The sequence below is a fragment of the Mastomys coucha genome, unplaced genomic scaffold (assembly GCF_008632895.1).
Source record: "Mastomys coucha isolate ucsf_1 unplaced genomic scaffold, UCSF_Mcou_1 pScaffold19, whole genome shotgun sequence".
Lineage (NCBI taxonomy): Eukaryota > Metazoa > Chordata > Mammalia > Rodentia > Muridae > Mastomys > Mastomys coucha.
In genome coordinates, this window is record NW_022196901.1 from 877,725 (window position 1) to 895,985 (window position 18,261).

The 18,261-nt window shown below is 39.3% G+C and overlaps 1 protein-coding gene across 1 annotated transcript in view; it reads left to right on the plus strand.

Moving 5' to 3' along the window:
- Akap9 (A-kinase anchoring protein 9) overlaps window positions 1-18,261 on the plus strand; it is a 174,068-nt gene that overhangs the window by 27,381 nt on the left and 128,426 nt on the right. The window contains 7 exon segments of the mRNA XM_031380282.1: window positions 86-292; window positions 2,901-2,945; window positions 5,836-5,889; window positions 6,228-6,398; window positions 7,581-7,736; window positions 8,909-9,085; window positions 11,221-13,557. Of these exon segments, the coding sequence (XP_031236142.1) occupies window positions 86-292; window positions 2,901-2,945; window positions 5,836-5,889; window positions 6,228-6,398; window positions 7,581-7,736; window positions 8,909-9,085; window positions 11,221-13,557 (3,147 nt within the window).

Sequence of the window (18,261 nt, forward strand, 5' to 3'; positions counted from 1 at the left end):
AGTTTTTAATAAAGTGACTCAATGTTAATAATGGTAAAAAAATCCTTAGATGAGTCTAATGCCACTTCGTTTTTCTCCCCTATAGCTTGCTCGGTATCGACAAAGAAAAGCCCAACATGATGAGAAACAAAAGAAAAAAAGAGCATCAAGCTCTAAACAAGATTCAAGCTTACACACTGATCTACAGAGTGATGATATGTGTTTGGAAAATTCTCAGAGGGTCGAATCAGCCAGGAATCCTGATTCCTCCAGTGCAGAAATGACAAAGAACAGCCAGGTCTTCTCTGCTGAAGTAAGTACTTCAGTTTCCAGTATGGTTTTAAGTGGAACATCACGTAATGTCATTGGTCATGAGCACACTGTGCAGTTTAATGATAACTTTGTTCCTTCTCACAAATCTCAGCACTATGGAAATATCTAGACCTAAAATATGTAATAGCCTCTGAGTGAGACTTGTGAGCTTCATTCAGCAAACCTTTACTGAGCACTCACAATGCAAAGATGAGGAACACAGAGGTAAAGAACAACAATTACTCCTATCAGAGTTTATTTGACTTATGATTCCATGTTCTCCTTAGTCTACCATTGAAGGTTCTGTCCAGTCCACCATTGCAGGTTCTGTCCAGTCCACCAATGCAGGCTCTGTCCAGTCCATCATTGCTGGTTCTATCTAGCCCACCATTACAGGTTCTATCTAGCCCACCATTGCAGGTTCTATCTAGCCCACCATTGCATATTCTATCCAGTCCACCATTGCAGATTCTGTCCAGCCCACCATTGCAGGTTCTTTCTAGCCCACCATTGCAGATTCTGTCCAGTCCACCATTGCAGGTTCTGTCCAGTCCACCAATGCAGGTTCTATCTAGCCCACCATTGCATATTCTATCCAGCCCACCATTGTAGATTCTGTCCAGCCCACCATTGCAGGTTTTTTCTAGCCCACCATTGCAGGTTCTGCCTAGTCCACCATTGCAGGTTCTGTCCAGTCCACCGTTGCAAGTTCTGTCTGTTCTACCATTGCAGGTTCTATCTAGCCCACCATTGCAGGTTCTCTCCAGTCCACTATTACAGGTTCTGTCCTTCCACCATTGCAGGTTCTCTACAGTCCACTATTACAGGTTCTGTCCAATCCACCATGGCAGGTTCTCTCCAGTCCACTATTACAGGTTCTGTCCAATCCACCATTGCAGGTTCTCTCCAGTCCACTATTACAGGTTCTGTATGTTCCAAACTAAGCCAACCTGGTTTGCAAAGGAATTCTAGGACAGGCCAAGCTACATAGTGAGACCCTGTCTTGAAAGAAAAATAGCAATAAATAAATAAAAAGTCACTTGCTTGTCGAACTTGATGACCTGAGTTTTATTCCCAGAACCCATGTGGTTAATACTGTCATGTGACCTCCATGCTGTGCTACATAAACACATTAAGGAAATAAATGTAGTACAGTTTTCAAAAAGGGACATTGAGAATGACAGCAGTGTATTGTTTGGAGGGGAACATTTTGTTTCCTCCAAGTATTTTGCTTGGCGTGTGTAGTGTTGTATATTTTGGGCTTTTTGTAGATGTACTTTATCAGATAATGGAGCTTCCTTTCCACTCTGGAATCATTGAGTAGTTTTATGTGTTTAATTATTTATTTTACAATGCTGGGGTTCAAATCCAGGGCTCTATGAATGCTCAACCAACACTTTACCATGGAAGTATTTTCCTAGCCCTTAGCTAATATTTTTGTCATGAGGCCTCTACGTATATGCACACATGTACACAGTCACACATGCACACAGTCACACATGCATATACAATCAATCACATATGCATATACAATCACACATCAATTAGTCAAGCAAGCAAGCAAGCAAGCAATCAGAGCCTCTTGAATTAGGAACCATTGTTACAGAATTTTAGAGTAGAGACAAGCTTATTTCTTTTTCTGTGAGTAGTTACTACTACTTAGGAAGGGCATTGCAGAATGTGATCTTGAATGTTAAATAATATTTCCATAGGAATAGATGAGGAATAAATCTGTGATAGTTAATATTTATAAACTCTCTGAGTTTCAGGTTAGGGGTGTGTGTGTGTGTGTGTGTGTGTGTGTGTGTGTGTAGTAAAAGCATTTTGGAATGAGAAAAAAATAGGATTTTTTTTTTTATTGTACTTCCTACTTGAGGGAAGCTTTGTGTGCCACTGACCTTGTGCCCAAATTCTGGGATAAAGTAAAAGTTCTTAATTTTTATTATTTTATAAGTATGGATATTTTTGGCTATAGGGGTTTGTGCTTGGTTCCCATATGTGCAGTGCCAATGGAGGCCAGAAGAGAGCATCAGATCCTTTAGAATGGAGTTATGCTAGTCATAGGCCCCGTGGGTGCTGAGCCCTCCTTGGCAAGAGCACTGAGTACTCTTAACTGCTGAGCCATTTCTCTGGCCTCTAGCAAAGGTTTTGAATGATTGGCTTTTAAGTTTTAAAATCAGTGTAACAACAGAGGATGTTATTTGTTTTTAAGAAATTACTTTTAGCATCAAGATTTTCTGGCACTTTTGAAGAAATGAGACTTCCGATGCTAGCATCTAAGACTGGTTTCTTTAGGAGTTATCACGTTTAAAGAAATCATACCTTGGTGCTTTTTGCCTACAAAGGATAGGTACTATGTATAACGTAGTTCTCTTGATATCTTTTATATAGAGAAAAATTACTGTTCAGACACTAATTCATAAGTGAAATTTTAAAGATCTGAATACTTTGTATTAAGTTTTGGTAGCATCTTACATGGTTTTAGTTGCATTTTATGTAGTTTTCATTATGTCACCAGTAGTAGTTGCTTAGTGGAAGTGAAATATAGGAAAAAAATGTTTCTTGCAAAATATAGTAAAAATTGCAAATTGTTTTTCCTTTTATTTTAGCTTGAAAGTGAAATTTCTACCACTGCAGATGAATGTAGCTCTGAGGTAAGATTAACATGTCATAATTTCAAATGGTGTAAGTAAAATTAGTTATTTTATATCACTAAAATTATTAATTGTAGGTGCTTTGTTTCTTGTATATATTACATGCCTCTGTTACATTTCTATAAATACAATAAAATAACAACAGCATAAATGGTTAGCAAACCACAGGTGTATTCTACTGCAGTCATTTCCCACAATGGTACCTGACATCTTTACTACCCAATAGTTTTATCTTTAAATACATATAGACTCTGGTTGGTTTTTGGTAAAGTGTTTGGTACTGGGTTTCTGGATGTAAGACCACTGTGAAGTAGTTTTATTTAGTACAGTAAAATGTTCTAATATTCTATTATGAGTAAGGCTTTTCACAAACGTGCAGATTTATGTTAAGCATATGGACTTATTTATTGGCACTAATGCTGGGCAGTGACTTCAGGTAAGAAACAGTTAGGTGGATGTGACCGCTCTGTGATGTGGTGATTATCACTTATGTGCTGTGGTAAGTCTTTTAAATACCATCTCCATTTCTTTGGTCCAGGATTAGAGAACATGACAACCAGTTCCTTTTCTTTTTTTGTTTTTTTCGAGACAGGGTTTCTCCGTATAGTCCTGGCTGTCCTGGAACTCTGTAGACCAGGCTTGCCTTAAACTCAGAAATCTGCCTGCCTCTGCCTCCCAAGTACTGGGATTAAAGGCATGTGCTACCACCGCCCAGCTGACAACCAGTTTCTTACTGTAAATGTGTCAGCAAATTAGTATATTTTATAAGATTGAATGTGTTGAGGTTGCTAATAGTAAAGAGAACTATTTGTGCTTAAGCTAACATAGCACAATTTTATAATAATAATAATATGGGTAGCACTTAACAAATTTAATGTATTTTAGAGCTAAGAATCTTCTTACTTGGAGACTGATCGGAAAATAACCAACAATGAATAAATAAATGGGTATTTGAATAACACTATGCAAAATTTCCTCTGATAAGTATGGATTTAAAATCACAAATTCTAAAAACTACCATTCAAAAATACTGTACCAGTAAAGTTGTCTTTTAGAATAGGAGAGATTGAAACTTTTTAAGATAAGTGCAAACTAAAGCCAGCCATGTCAACTAAAGTCATGATGTTAAATCCCACATGAGAACGATGAAAGAGAACCCCATAGAAGCACAGGCGAGAGTCAGCTTAGGAAGAGCAGGTGACCTGAGGAAAAGAGGGAAAAGCTACTCATGTCTCACTCTGTAAAGAAGAAAACGCCTAATGTGTGTGAGGGGAAAACCAAAACCAAAACTAAAGAAATCCTGAAACAACCAGAAAACAGTCAGCAGAGTTACAAGAAGCAGCAAAGTTTTTCTCAATGATAGCAATTACTTTTTGTCTGTGAGAATACATCTCTCTGGTGGAGACACATCAGACTGAAAATGAATGAGTCAGAGTCCCTATGCCAGGCAAGAGGAAGCTTAAAAGACAACACAGGTGTATGCATGGCTTACAAAGTGCACCTTATACCAAAGTTGTCAGGAAGGATAAAGGAGGTTGCTGCGCATTAGTAAAGCAAGGCCAATCCTGCTTTCTAGTGCTTGCAGCCCTTTTGGTATGCCCGAGAGAGCAAGTGCTCCATAGGAGAAGGAGACCTTTATGTGATGCCAATTCTGTGAGCATCATCAGTGCCTTATCCCAACAAGGAACTTTCCTTCTCTAGTTGTTCTCCAGTGCTTCTGATGCCTTGGTCAGGGTTTGCTGTCAGATACTAGCAGGCTTTTCGTATATGACCTTGGTGAAGACAGGTAGTGCTGTGGCTAAGATTGACATCCTAAACAACTTGGGAACCACTGTCAAGTGTGGTGCTAAGGCATTAATGGAGATTCTTTAGGCTGGTGCAAATATCTCTATGATTGAACACTTGGGTTTTGGCTTTTAGCATGCCTGTATGGTGGCAGTCAAAGCAATTTTGATTATAAAACATGATGATGAACAGTGGACTTGAGGGCCTTCTACTGGGGTCTGCTTCACTGTGCTTGTCAACTATTGTAACCTGTTAGCTGGGCGATCAAAGCGACCTTTGATTGTAGAGAATACTGGACAAAGAAGTGATGGGAACCCCTTTGTAGGTGCTGGGGAGATGCTCTGTCTGTAAAACTTGCTGCATAAGCATGAGTTCCTGAGTTCAGTTCCAGGTGTGGTTGTTAACTGGGGAGACCAGGGCAGGAGGATTCCTGGGCTTTGGGGACAGCCAGGCTAGCTGAATCAGTGAATTTAAGGTTTAGTGGGACTCCAGAGTGCTTGAGAAAGACACCTAACATTACACTATGACCATACATATGTGTACTCAAAGGCTGTAGCAGTCCATAGCCTACCCACTTACCCTTCATATGGAGAAGCAGTGTGAGGGAAGTCAGTAGTGATTGGGAGAGAAGAAGGGGCAGTGTAAGCACTTAGGTGTTTGAGGAATGAATACATCTGAAGTTGTCTTTTAGGTGCTTGAATTAAATTTATTTTTCACTAAATATGGTTTTGCCAGTAAGGCTTTTTTTTTTTCCGTAGTCCTAAAAAGACTGGAGTAGGATGATGACTCAGTAAAGTGTTGTGTTTACCACACAAGCATGAGCTTGGATCTCTACCACCCACCGCCCACATAAAATGTTTGGAAATATGTATCTGCAGTCCCTGTACTGGGAAGGCAGGGACAGGAGGATCAGGGTTAGCTGGCCAGTATGTGTAGCTTAATTTGTGGTCCTCATGCTTAGTGAGAAACCTTGTCTCAAACAACAGCAGTACACACTCTGTCCGCCCATCCCACACATATCCCGCAAAACACAAAAATACTGTTATCAGGTATGAATTACATTTAGTTTAAGATCATAATATATCAGGAAATTGTTTTTATACAGATTAATGGCTGCAATTCTGGGATGAAACCAGGAAAGCCTACAGATACATTAAGGGTACAGTATTTAAACTGTTCATGATACTAATGTGTTACACTGTGTAAAGGCTCCCAGCTTACTAACAGCTTTCTCTGCATGCACTTCTTCCTGTGTGCCACTTACATTGTACAAAACCACTTATCCCCTTTTTTCCTGTGACAGTTGTAACAAAGTGCAGAAATCCTGTTCGTGTTGTTAAGGTGTTAATCTCATTAATAACAAAGCAGCTTTCTAATGAACCTGCAGGAGGTAGGCGTGGTTTAAAGTGGACTTTGCTGTGGATTTTTAAAGTTTGTCCCTGTCCTTCAAGAGTGTCACTAGTACTTAATTATTAAAAAAATCTTGGATTGATTTAGGAGGAAGATTTTTCAGTTGCTGATTCTTACTCTGAACAAGGAGCTCAGTCCAGTCAGACCCATCTTCAGATGGTGGAAAATGAGTTGGCTGAGAAGCAACATGATATTGAAGAATTGACTCAGGAGTTGGAAGAGATGAGGGCCAACTTTGGGACTGAAGGGCTGAAGCAGGTGCGCCCACCAAACCAAACCAAAGGGTTTGTTACATTTCTAGGAGACAGGAATGGGAGTATAAGTGTGTTCTTTAAATACGGGACTTTGGAATGGCGACTTAGGTCACTTCATAATTTTTGTTCTTGTATATAGACAGCATAAATAAGACTTACTTTAAAATGAGGATTGCAGAAAAACAGCTGAAATATGTGGACTTTTAAAATTTAACCATATAGAATGAAATCATTCCCTTAAGGCAGATTTTTTTTTCCTGTAATCTGCTTGAGCGAAAATAGATATAAACCACAAAAAGGTGTGACTTAAACCTATTAAGAATGTCAGCAAGTCGACAGGAACCTGATATAACTGTCTCCTGAGAGGCTCTGCAAGAGCCTGACAAGAAGTGGATGCTCACAGCCAACCATTGGATTAAGTGTGGGATCCCCAATGGAGGAGTTAGAAAAAGGACTCAAGGAGCTGAAGGGGTTTGCAACCCCATAGGAAGAACAACAATATCAACCCAATCACACCCCCTAAGAGCTCCCAGGGACTAAACCACCAACCAAGGAGTACACATGGAAGGACCCATGGCCCCAGCCATATATGTAGCAGAAGATGTCCTTGTTGGGCATCAGTGGGAGGAGAGACCCTTGGACCTGTGAAGGCAAGATGGCACAGTGTAGGGGAATTTGACGGTGGTGAGTTGGGAGAGAGTAGGTGGGTGGGGGCACACCCTCATAGAAGCAGGGGGAGGGAGGATGAGGTAGTGGGTTTCTGGGGGTTGGGGATCCAGGAAAGGGGATAACATTTGAAATGTAAATAAAGAAAATATCCAATTTAAAGAAAAAAAAAAAGAATACCAGCAAGTCATTATAAGTCACATCTGCTGTACAGGGAAATAAAGATGAAGTGAAGATGAAGAGAGACAATATACTTCTATCTTCTTCAGAACAAGCTGGGCTTAAACGTTTCTGTTGATGTTACCTAGAAATACATTGAGGCATTCCAAAGTGTAAAGATACTTGTACAGTAAATATGGAAAAGCCAAACCAAATATATTCTCTTCTTTAATGCATACATATTTTCAAAATCTTCTTTCAAATAAGACTAATTTGGATAGGCAGAAGCTTTTATGGAATATTATTTGTTTTGAAAATAAAAAAGGCAAAAAGCTAATCCAGTTTTCACTTTTTCTCTTAGTTACAAGAATTCGAAGCTGCCATTAAACAAAGAGATGACATCATAACTCAACTCACTGCTAACTTGCTACAAGCAAGAAGAGAAAAGGATGACATGATGATAGAATTTTCGCAGTTGACAGAACAAAGTAAAAAATTGCAGATTCAGTTCCAGCATGTAAGTATTACTAGTCCAACAAAGTTCATTGTTGTTTGTAATGAACTACATACTTGTTCACGCTGCAGAACAAGTCAAAGCTTACTCTGAAGCCATTCGCTTCTTTTAGTGTACTGAAAAAAAAAGTGGTCAATGTGGGTTGTTATATTAACCAAGAATTTTAATTCATACCTTGTGAGTGGTTTCCTGCTGTTGTACAGAATCTTATCAAGGCTGACTGAATAGACTGTGTAGGAATCACTCTAGAGTTGCACTGCGCCTTTGCAGTTCTGGCATGGTTTCAGTTAGGTTCTAAATGGTAACTGGCCCTGCACTTCCCATTCACTTTACAGTTACCTTGGGAATGCATCCTTGGGAATGCAAGTTGATGTCAACTTGACTTAATGTAGACTTATCAGAAAAGAGGGAACATCAGCTGAGAAAATGCCTTCATAAGATTGGGCTGAAAGGATTTTCTTAATTAGTGATTGGTGGGGGAGGTTCCACCTTGTAGTGGGTAGTGCCATCCCTGGGGAGGTGATCCTGGTTCTAACAGAAAGCAGACTGAGCAAGCCAGCAGGCAGCACGTCTCTGTGGCCTCTGTATCACTTCCTGTATCTAGTTCCTGCCCTTCTTGAGTTCCAGTCAATCCTGACTTCCTTTGAGGATGAACTATGATGTGGAAGTGTAAGCCAGATAAACCCTTTTCTCCCCAGCTTATTTTGGCAGTGGTGTTTTATCATTTAGATCTAGTAACTCTGACTAAGACAGAATCTTATTGCATTAATCAGAGTTTAACAGCAAGTAATACAAAACAAGTTGAAATATCTTAAGCCAAAGAATTTAATGTAAGTAGACAGAAGTCTGACATAATTTAGGGGTAGGAATACATTCAGGCCTCTGAACAGGTTTGGAGATAGAGTCTGAAAAGTTACAGAATCCAGAAGTATGTTTTTGTTCCTCCTCTCCTGGCCTTTAGTTTTCACTCCTGTCTCTCTCACTTGAACTTCTTTTTCTGATTTATCGTATAAAAGGTAAGTTTCAGCTCAGTCAGTCCAGGCATCCCAGCATGTTTGCTAAGCTCTCAAAGCCCTGAAGTGAACAGAGGTCAGCAGAGTAATCCTCCTGAAGAAGTCTGTTCATGACTATTCACGTCAGAAGTGAGTATGTTGAAGGTTCTTTCTGTTTTCAAGTTACAGGCTAACGAAACTCTGCAAAAAAGCACTCTTGGTCGAACCGCGACAGATTTACTGCAGGCCAAACGACAGATCTTTGCCCAGCAGCTACAGCTGCAAGATTATCAGAAAAAGAAGGAGGACTCCCAAGCGCAGATTTCTTTATTACATGAGAAAATTAGAGCGTTTGAAATGGTAAGGAAGCCAGCTCATGTGTAGCAACTTTGTGATTCACTTATCTTAGTCATATTTCTCTTTTGTGCATATGAATTATAAAATTTTATAGTTAAGGCAAACTCTTTGAATGACTAAAATAATTTATTTCAAAAGCAGTTGAGAGTCTCACACTGATGAAGTTGTTAAGATTATAAGGCCCACTCACTATGGTGCTCCTTCAGGTGAACTGCATATGTTAACTGGAGGCTCAGAAAAGCCTACGTTCATAACTCCAATGTCTTTCTTTTTCCATCTGAAGTATTCCCGGCTTTGCTATGATACTAAAATTCTGAAAATATTTTTGTAACAAGATTAAATTTTGTAGGTTTAGTTAGGAAAACTAAATGCAACTGGTTCTACAATTATGTTCTGTTTCTTGGAAACATATTTAGGAAATGAGTGCTCTTTGTGGCAAGGGATGGCAATATGTATCACATAGTTTATAACTTTACATTCTAAGAACAGCCCATTCTGAAAGGCTTGTTTTTTACTGATTTTTCAAATGAGAAATGAAAATTCGAAAGTGGTTTGTTGCTGGCCTCTCTACTCCTACCAGAATTTGGATTCAAACTGTCCATGGGACCTGGAGGCAGAGTAGAGCTCTTGTACCACACTGCCTGTTTTTATAAGTTATTTAACATAACAAATCGAAAGCACAATCTGTTTTGATTTGTAGGCTCAGAAAACTTACTTTTGGTATCATCTGAGTCCTAAGATAGGGTAGATGTAAACTCAGGTTGTTCCAAGTTCAAGAGGCTGCTTAAAAAGACAAACAGTAATTAGAGGGTTTATTAGTGAGCAGATGGAAAGCTGCTAGGCACTCAGAAGATACGGCATTAAGCTGAGCTCATTGTAGTGAAGTTTATACTATGGGCTGGAATTCTTGTCCTATGTCCCACATGCTTCCAACACCTTGTTTTTATTGAGTATTTAAATTGAGTATGGTTGGGTGATCCTTCTGTCTGTCTTTGGAGTACTGTGAACACACATACACTCACACACACACACACACACTCATTCACTCACTGGACTCAGGGTATGGTTTTTCTAGAGGGACATTGTTCTCAAAGGCTTGGTCTTTTTTCCTGAGCTGTACTGAGAGGAGCACTCCAGCACTTTGTCAGATGGCTTTCCTCTGTCTGGGCTTTGTCATTTTTTAACTTTGGAAGTGTTACATTCATTCAAAATGCCTTTGAGTTATGTTTGCCAAGGACATTTGTAATATAACTCATCTGCTTATAATAGCTCTGGCTAGTTCTGTAGATTTTGTTTCATGTTTAGTATTTGTGTCTGAAGCCTTCACTCACAGAGATGAGTAAATAACAGATCCAAACTCTGCCTAGGCTTCTGCTCAACTTGTTGCTTGATGTAATTGTAATAATGAGTATGCTTGTTGTGTTCATCTGGGCTTAACTGTTATCCAGAGTTATATAATTGACCCCAAATGGCAACTGGGGAAGAATTTCTTTTCTGTTTTCAAGTTTCTGTTTGAACTGAAATTGTAGTTTTGTACAGTCTGCCATAAAGTCTAGGTGATGTAGATGTCACATAGATGCTCAGCAATGAAGCTAAGGCAGACACACAGAAGATTTCCTTCTCTATTGTATAGCCCTTGTCATTGGAACACCTTCAGATCACTGCAGTTGATGGAAGTAACCTGAACTCATGTTTAATTTTTTTCTGAGAGTATTGAGAGAGTACACAGTGTTATAATTAGCTATCAAAATATTAAATAATTGAGATAGTAAGCAGTTAATTTTTAAAAAGTGAACATATACTGGTTTAGCACAGATTTATTAGAATTATTTACTTATCTGTCTGGAGGTTGACCTCAGGTCCCCATAGCCTATTGTCTGCCTAGCAGGCTTTTTCTTTTTTTCTTTCTGTTTTGGCAATGCTGGGAGAACCCAGTACTCATATCTGCTAAGCACATCAGCCTTCCTAAGGTCAGAGCTGCTGTTGTATTTGTTTTGTCAACCGTCTCTACATACACACATTGTATTCTGGGAACAGTGAGGGGTGGGCACAGCAGTTACTTTTTATAGACTGATGTTAAAGCATGACTTAAGTTACCGGAAGGTCTTATGCTTTCTCTCTTTCTTTTCCCTCTGAAGGAAAAAGACAGAAAAGTAAAAAACTTAAATACAAAAGAAATACAGGAAAAGCAGGCAATCATTGATGAGTTGAATACAAGGGTAATAGAAGAAGAGAAGAAAACTGTTGAGTTAAAGAATAAAGTAACAACTGCCGATGAATTACTAGGAGATTTACAAGAACAGCTTACAGAAAAGGATCAGGAGATCAAAAGCCTGAAACTAGAACTGGTCAACTCTCAGCAAAACAGAAAGTGTTTGGAGGAAATCAAAGAGCTAACGAGGACAGTTGAAGAACTCCAGAAAAGAAACCTTAAAGATAGCCAGCTGGAAACTGACACCGTGCGAAGGATGGAACAAGAAAACCAACGGAAATTAAGCCATCTCCAAGCAGAGCTGGATGAAATGTATGGGAAGCAAATAGTGCAAATGAAACAAGAGCTAATAAAACAGCACATGTCTCAGATAGAGGAGCTCAAATCCCAACATCAGAGAGAAATGGCGAGCACCTCAACGTCGGATGCAAATACTACAGTCAGTAAAGAACAAGTACATTTAATGAATGCAGCCATAAATGAACTCAATGTAAGATTACAGGAGACTCATGCTCAAAAGGAAAAACTCAAGGGAGAGCTTGGGGTAGTTCTGGGAGAAAAGTCAGCTCTTCAGAGTCAGTCTAAAGACCTCTTAGAAGAGGTAAGGTTTTTAAGAGAGCAAGTTCAGAAAGCTAGACAGACAGTCGCAGAGCAAGAGAACAAGCTGAGTGATGCGCGCAGGTCCCTGAGCACGGTGGAAGACCTAAAAGCCCAGATCGTAGCTGCCTCTGAATCCAGAAAGGAACTCGAGGTCAAGCATGAGGCTGAGATTACAAATTACAAAATAAAGCTTGAAATGCTAGAAAAAGAAAAAAATGCTGTGCTAGACAGAATGGCAGAATCCCAAGAAGCAGAGCTGGAGAGGCTGAGAACACAGCTCCTCTTTAGTCATGAGGAAGAGCTATCTAAACTAAAAGAAGATTTAGAAGTTGAGCATCGAATAAATATTGAAAAACTTAAAGATAATTTGGGCATTCACTACAAGCAACAGATAGACGGCTTACAAAATGAAATGAATAGGAAGATGGAAAGTATGCAGTGTGAAACAGACAACCTAATAACCCAGCAGAATCAATTAATTCTGGAGAACTCAAAGCTAAGAGATTTACAGGAATGCCTTGTTAATTCAAAGTTAGAAGAAATGAATCTTCAAATCAACGAACTGCAAAAAGAGATTGAAATCGTCAGACAAGAAGAAAAGGAAAAAGGTACCCTTGAACAGGAAGTTCGGGAGTTACAACTTCAAACTGAACAATTGGAGAAACAACTGAAGGAGAAGGAAGATGACCTTCAAGAAAAATGTGCACAGCTAGATGCAGAGAACAGCATTCTTAAAGATGAGAAGAAAGCCCTTGAAGACAAGTTGAAAAGGTACACTCCTTCAGACCAAGAGGAAAGATTAATTACTGTAGATCCTGGCATGTGCAAGTCAGAAGACTTGCAAAAAGAAGTAGAGGTGCTGAGGAAGGAGAAAGAGAACCTTCAACAACAATGCCTTCATCTAAATGAAGAGATTGAGAAGCAAAAGAATACATTTGCATTTGCTGAAAAGAACTTTGAAGTTAACTTTGGAGAGTTACAGAGGGAGTATACTTGTCTTCTCAAGATAAGAGATGATTTAGAAGCCACACAGACTAAGCATGCATTGGAATATGAAAGCAAGTTGAGAGTGCTGGAGGAAGAGCTCCATTTGAAAAGAGGGAATCCAGCTGTGCCAAAGGGGAAGAGTTCTGGAATTTTCTCATCTGAACAGCTGGAAATCTGTGAAGTAGTAGAAAAAGATACAACAGAGCTTATGGAGAAGCTGGAAGTGACCAAACGAGAAAAGTTGGAGCTCTCAGAGAAAGTCTCTGGCCTTTCTGAACAACTAAAGCAGACACATGGTACGATTGATTCTCTAAGTGCAGAAGTTAGAACCTTAAAAGAAGAGAAGCAACAGCTTTTATTGAGATGTGGAGAGCTAGAACTCCTCACTAACCCTAGTGGAACAGAAAATGGAGCTGTCTGCCCTGTGCAGGTGACGTCTTACCAAGCTGGGCTTGGGATGGGGGCGGTTGGGGATTCTCGGGGATCTGTTTCTAAAATGAGTGAAGATTTGGCTGAAGAATCAAAACCAATGATAGAAGATACAATTCTCTTTAAAGAGAGTAGGAGAGAACAGTTGCTTTTGCCAACAAGATCACAAAAAACATCTCATGCGACAGTTGAACCATGCGAAAGTGAAAAACTCCAGCAAGAGCTTCATGCCCTCAAAGCCGAGCAGGTATGTCCACACACTCTCAGAAAATCACAGGGAAACACAGCCACACTGAAGCAGCTCTCACCTGTAGGAAACACTAACCCATGTCCCTACAGGGCAGGAGGGTGAACCCTGGCGCGGACAACTCAGTTTCTGCCAGTCAGTTGTCAGTTTTACTTAAAGACTGTTGCCTCTCTTTCAATTATTCTCTTATATATGCTGCTTAGAAAATATGCTAGGCTAATCCTTTTTACATTTTTTTTCTTTTTAAAGAGAAGAGTTACTGTTGAGAGACTTGGTCTCGTTTTTACATTATAATCACTTTGCTTTAGTATCTATTATTTTTTAGGGTATTTCATACTCGTGTTTTCTAGTATAAAATTTCAAGTTTTCAGTTAGAGTCCCACAATTGTAAAACAAAACAAAACAAAACAAAACACCTCTTAAGTTTTCTACTGCTCTGTGAATTACTCAGTTGTTATGAAATTATATTTTTAAGAGGTGAGGCTTAAGGCCTAAAGTTTTCGAGTCTTAAATGTAAAAGAAAAAAAATACTGTTAACTCAATATAAGCCAAGATCTTAAAAATGCATATAATAAATGCTCTAGTTTCATTCTGTTGCTGTGGAAAAGCTGACCAAAGCAGCTTGGGAGAGGAATGTGTTGTGATTGGCTTACACTTCCCGGTCACAGTCTGGAAGTGAGGGCAAAAACTCAATCAGAAAACCATAGAGTGGCGGCACATGCTGGCTCACTCACTAGCTCATGCCTGCCCATCTTTCTTGTATACCTTGAGACTTCTTGCCCACATAATGGTGCTATCCATAGTGGGCTCCCACATCAGTTAACAATCAAGATGATCACCCACAGATATGCCCACAGGCCAGTATAATCTGAGCAGTATCTGAATTGAGACCTTCTCATCTCTTCTCCGTTGACTCTAGATTGTTGTCAAGTAATGCTAACGAAGACCGTGACTAATAATGAGTCATTCCTTATAACTTACATTTGGTAAATAACTGATGCTAGAAAAACCAGGACAGTTCTGATAGGTTATCTACAGTATAATCATGCTAACTAAAGTTTTATGTGTTTTTATATTAGTGGAATATATGTCTATTGAATTATTGTAAATATGCATAGAGTGGTGAACAAGAGATGAGCACTAGTCTCAGGAAGCATTTTCTCGAGCGGAAAGCAGGTGATAAATGGGAAACAAAGGGTAGTTAGAAACAGTGTTAGGCCTGTGAAGAAGTACAGTAGTAGGCAGGAGAGTACAGAGATCAGGACGGGTCTTTTGGAGGAGTTAGCCTTTGAACTGAGCTCTGTATAATGGGGAAATTTTAGTAGTGGTAAAGAGGGTGAGCTTTAGGACCCAGGCTTGTGTGGTTGCTCTGAAAGGAGGTCAAAGAATAAAGCAGTGCTGGAAAAGGACAGAGGAATGTAGGAAGCTCAGATTTCATTCTAGGTGGGGATGTTTGTCTTTATTTCTGATGACTTTTTTTTTTTTTTTTTTTTTTTTTTTTTTTTTTTTTTTTTTTTTTTTGGTTTTTTCAAAACATGGTTTCTCTGTGTAGCCCTGGCTGTCCTGGAACTCACTCTGTAGACCAGGCTGGCCTCGAACTCAGAGATCCGCCTGCCTCTGCCTCCCAAGTGCTGGGATTAAAGGCGTGCGCCACCACGGCCCAGCATTTCTGATCACTTTTAATCCCATTGGCTATCTTATATCAAATACAGAGATAATAACCTGAATAGAATCAAGAAATTCCATCTGGAACGATGGCTTAGTGGTTAAGGGCATTGGTTGCTGTTCAAGAGGGCCTCCCCCCACCCCTGCTCAATTCCCAGTGCCCCTATGGCATCTCACAACTATCTGTAACTCCAATTCCAGAGGATCTAACATTCTCACACAGACATACTGCAGGCAAAACATCAGTGCACATAAAATTAAATAAATGTTTTTTTAAAGAATCACGTAATCTAAATTACTAGTTAATGACTAAATACATGGAATTGTTTTGAAAAGTATGTGTTATAATTAGCCCAAAGGTGTTAAATAACATTTTAATTTTTTACATAAGGGGGGATCTGATCTCCATCTGTAGCTGCCCTGCTCTTGATAATGTCTCTCACTAAAGTTAAAATAAATATGGCCACTACAGGCTTTCTATTAAATGGAAACAAAATACACTTGAAGTGTGATTTCTTTATTCTAATACACTTGGATAAAATGCGAAAGAGAAACTTCACAGAAAGCCTCCCTAGTGTTGGACTGCAAAGGCATCTGGGGTATGGCCGTGTGTGGCAGGAATTGATCATTTCTTATGCTGAGAGACCATAGAGTGAAGCATGTTTGAATTGGGAGAGATGTGGGACATGGTAAGCACAGGAGACACTGCCAGTTTGCTTTTCTTCAGGGCCCTGTGTGGGAGATCTCGGGTACCTAGAGTAAATTTGATACAAGATAGTACATTTTTAAGCAGGAAAATAAAGCCCATTTTTCAAGTGTCAATAGTGAACAAAGTAGAACTCCTCACAAGGAAGAAGAGACTTTGTCATTTGCTGTAATGGCATTTTCTAAACCCCCTAACCATTGTAAATACCAAAAGATACATGGCATCGGTGGAGAGAAAAAAGACCGTCATAATTCACAGGTATAATTTAACAAAAAGTAAGGAAATGAGTTAAAAAATTTAAAGTAAAATAATATAAAAAAACCCAACTTAATGCAGAAATGTGTAATGTACCTCTCAGTGGTGGCTTATGCCCATAATCCCAGCATTCAGGAGCAGAGGGAGGGGCTTGTGAATTCGAGAGCAAACTCAACCGTGTAGTACAACCTCACCCTAAAATGTAAACAGGGACAGCCATGCTGTGCATGAATGAAGGAGGGCGAGGCCTGGATAGACGGAATCTCTCATTTCTGAAGGAAATATTTAATATGGAATATTAGTTTGTTTTATGTATCTCCACTCCAGTTCACAGTGAAAACTTACTAGGCTAGTCAGAAAGATAAAATGGCATCCAAGTATTCACACTCAAAAAATAAAAGTAGAAGTAGGTCGAAGAAAATAGCAGATTTAGAGCAGGAAATAAGTGAAGGTTTTGAAGGTTTGGGTTTGAAAAACCAAAAGGGAAGGTCTTTAAGACGTTGGATGGATTATTATTTGACGACATCTATAGGTTGCAGTTGTTAAATTCCCAAGGATATCACCAAGAAAGAGGAAGCGCTGATAAAATGAAGGATGGAAATAAAATCCCCAGTGCAAATGCTACAGGGATTTTAAATATAAGAATACTATAAATAAGCTCTACTGATGAAAAATATAAATTACCCAACCTAATTAACATAGAAATACAAAGCTTTAGTAAGCTAATACCATTACAGAATCTAGAACTGTCATCAGCTATCCTTCTCACCTCTCCAAGTAAAAGTGCTCCACCATGAGCCCTGTGCAAGTGGCTCTCACAAGCTCAGAGGCGAGTGCAGCTTCCTTACTAACGTGGGATTTAAAAGAGAATCGGAAGGACTAGAAAGGAAGGAAGGATTCATGCCTTGAGTCTGCTTGGTATTAAGATAAATATCTGGCAGGAATGGCTCTAGAAGAAGAAAATTACAGATTAATCTCATTTATGAATGAGCCTGCATGAATTCTTATTAAATTATTGTGAGATTATCCCCAAGAATGGAAGAATTATTCAGCATTTGATAATTCTGTTTACTCATTCTCCACATCCTGGTCATTTTAAATATTGTTGGAAAAGAATCTCCAAAAGTTAGCAGTTTGTTTACAGTTTTTAACAACTACAGCAACAAAGAAAGGCGCACGCCTTTAATCCCAGCACTTGGGAGGCAGAGGCAGGTGGTTTTCTGAGTTCGAGGCCAGCCTGGTGTACAGAGTGAGTTCCAGGATAGCCAGGGCTACACAGAGAAATCCTGTCTCGGGGAAAAAAAAAAAAACGAAACAAATGAACAAATAAATTTTAGGAAATAAGGACTAGAAGGAACAGTTGCTATGGGTTTCTGAGGTGCTGAGACGCTTTCAGTGTAGGCAGGGCAGGGACTCGGGTAGCCACTGTCGCTGTCAACCTTCCAACAATGTCTTTAGAGTTCCCAGCTAGTCAATATAATACAAATGAGAAATGAGAAAGACTGTGAACAAGTAAGGTAAAAATGTTAAATTATAGATAAGATTATTGAAACTTACACAAGACCTTAATGACCTAGTTCACATTGCCACAGGATGCTGTTTATATACTTTAATGTAAAGGGATCTCCCAAAGGTGTGTGTTCCTCCTCTCTCTCTATCTTTCTATCTCTATCTCACTGTCTCTGTGTCTCTGTCTCTGTCTGTCTCTCTGTCTGTCTCTCTGTCTTTCCGTCTCTGTCTGTCTGTCTGTCTCTCTTTCTTTCTGTCCTGTACAGAATACATGGGAGGGTATTCTGGTGAGATAATACTTGAGAAGACAGTTGAATCAACAAGCTGAGACAGTGGGAAGGCTCAGAACATTCAGTGATTACCCTAAGAGAATTGTTTTTACGCTGGGGAATTGCATCCTTACTCTTTAGGAAAAACTAACTCTAGGTTAGTTAAAGACATACTAGACAGAAAGATGTTAATAAAGTAGAATTATAATCTTAAGACAGAGGAAGCCTTTAATTAAAAAGAACAAAGTCAAGGGAAAGCATTTAGAAATTTGATCATGTTTTCTTTATGAATAATACTTA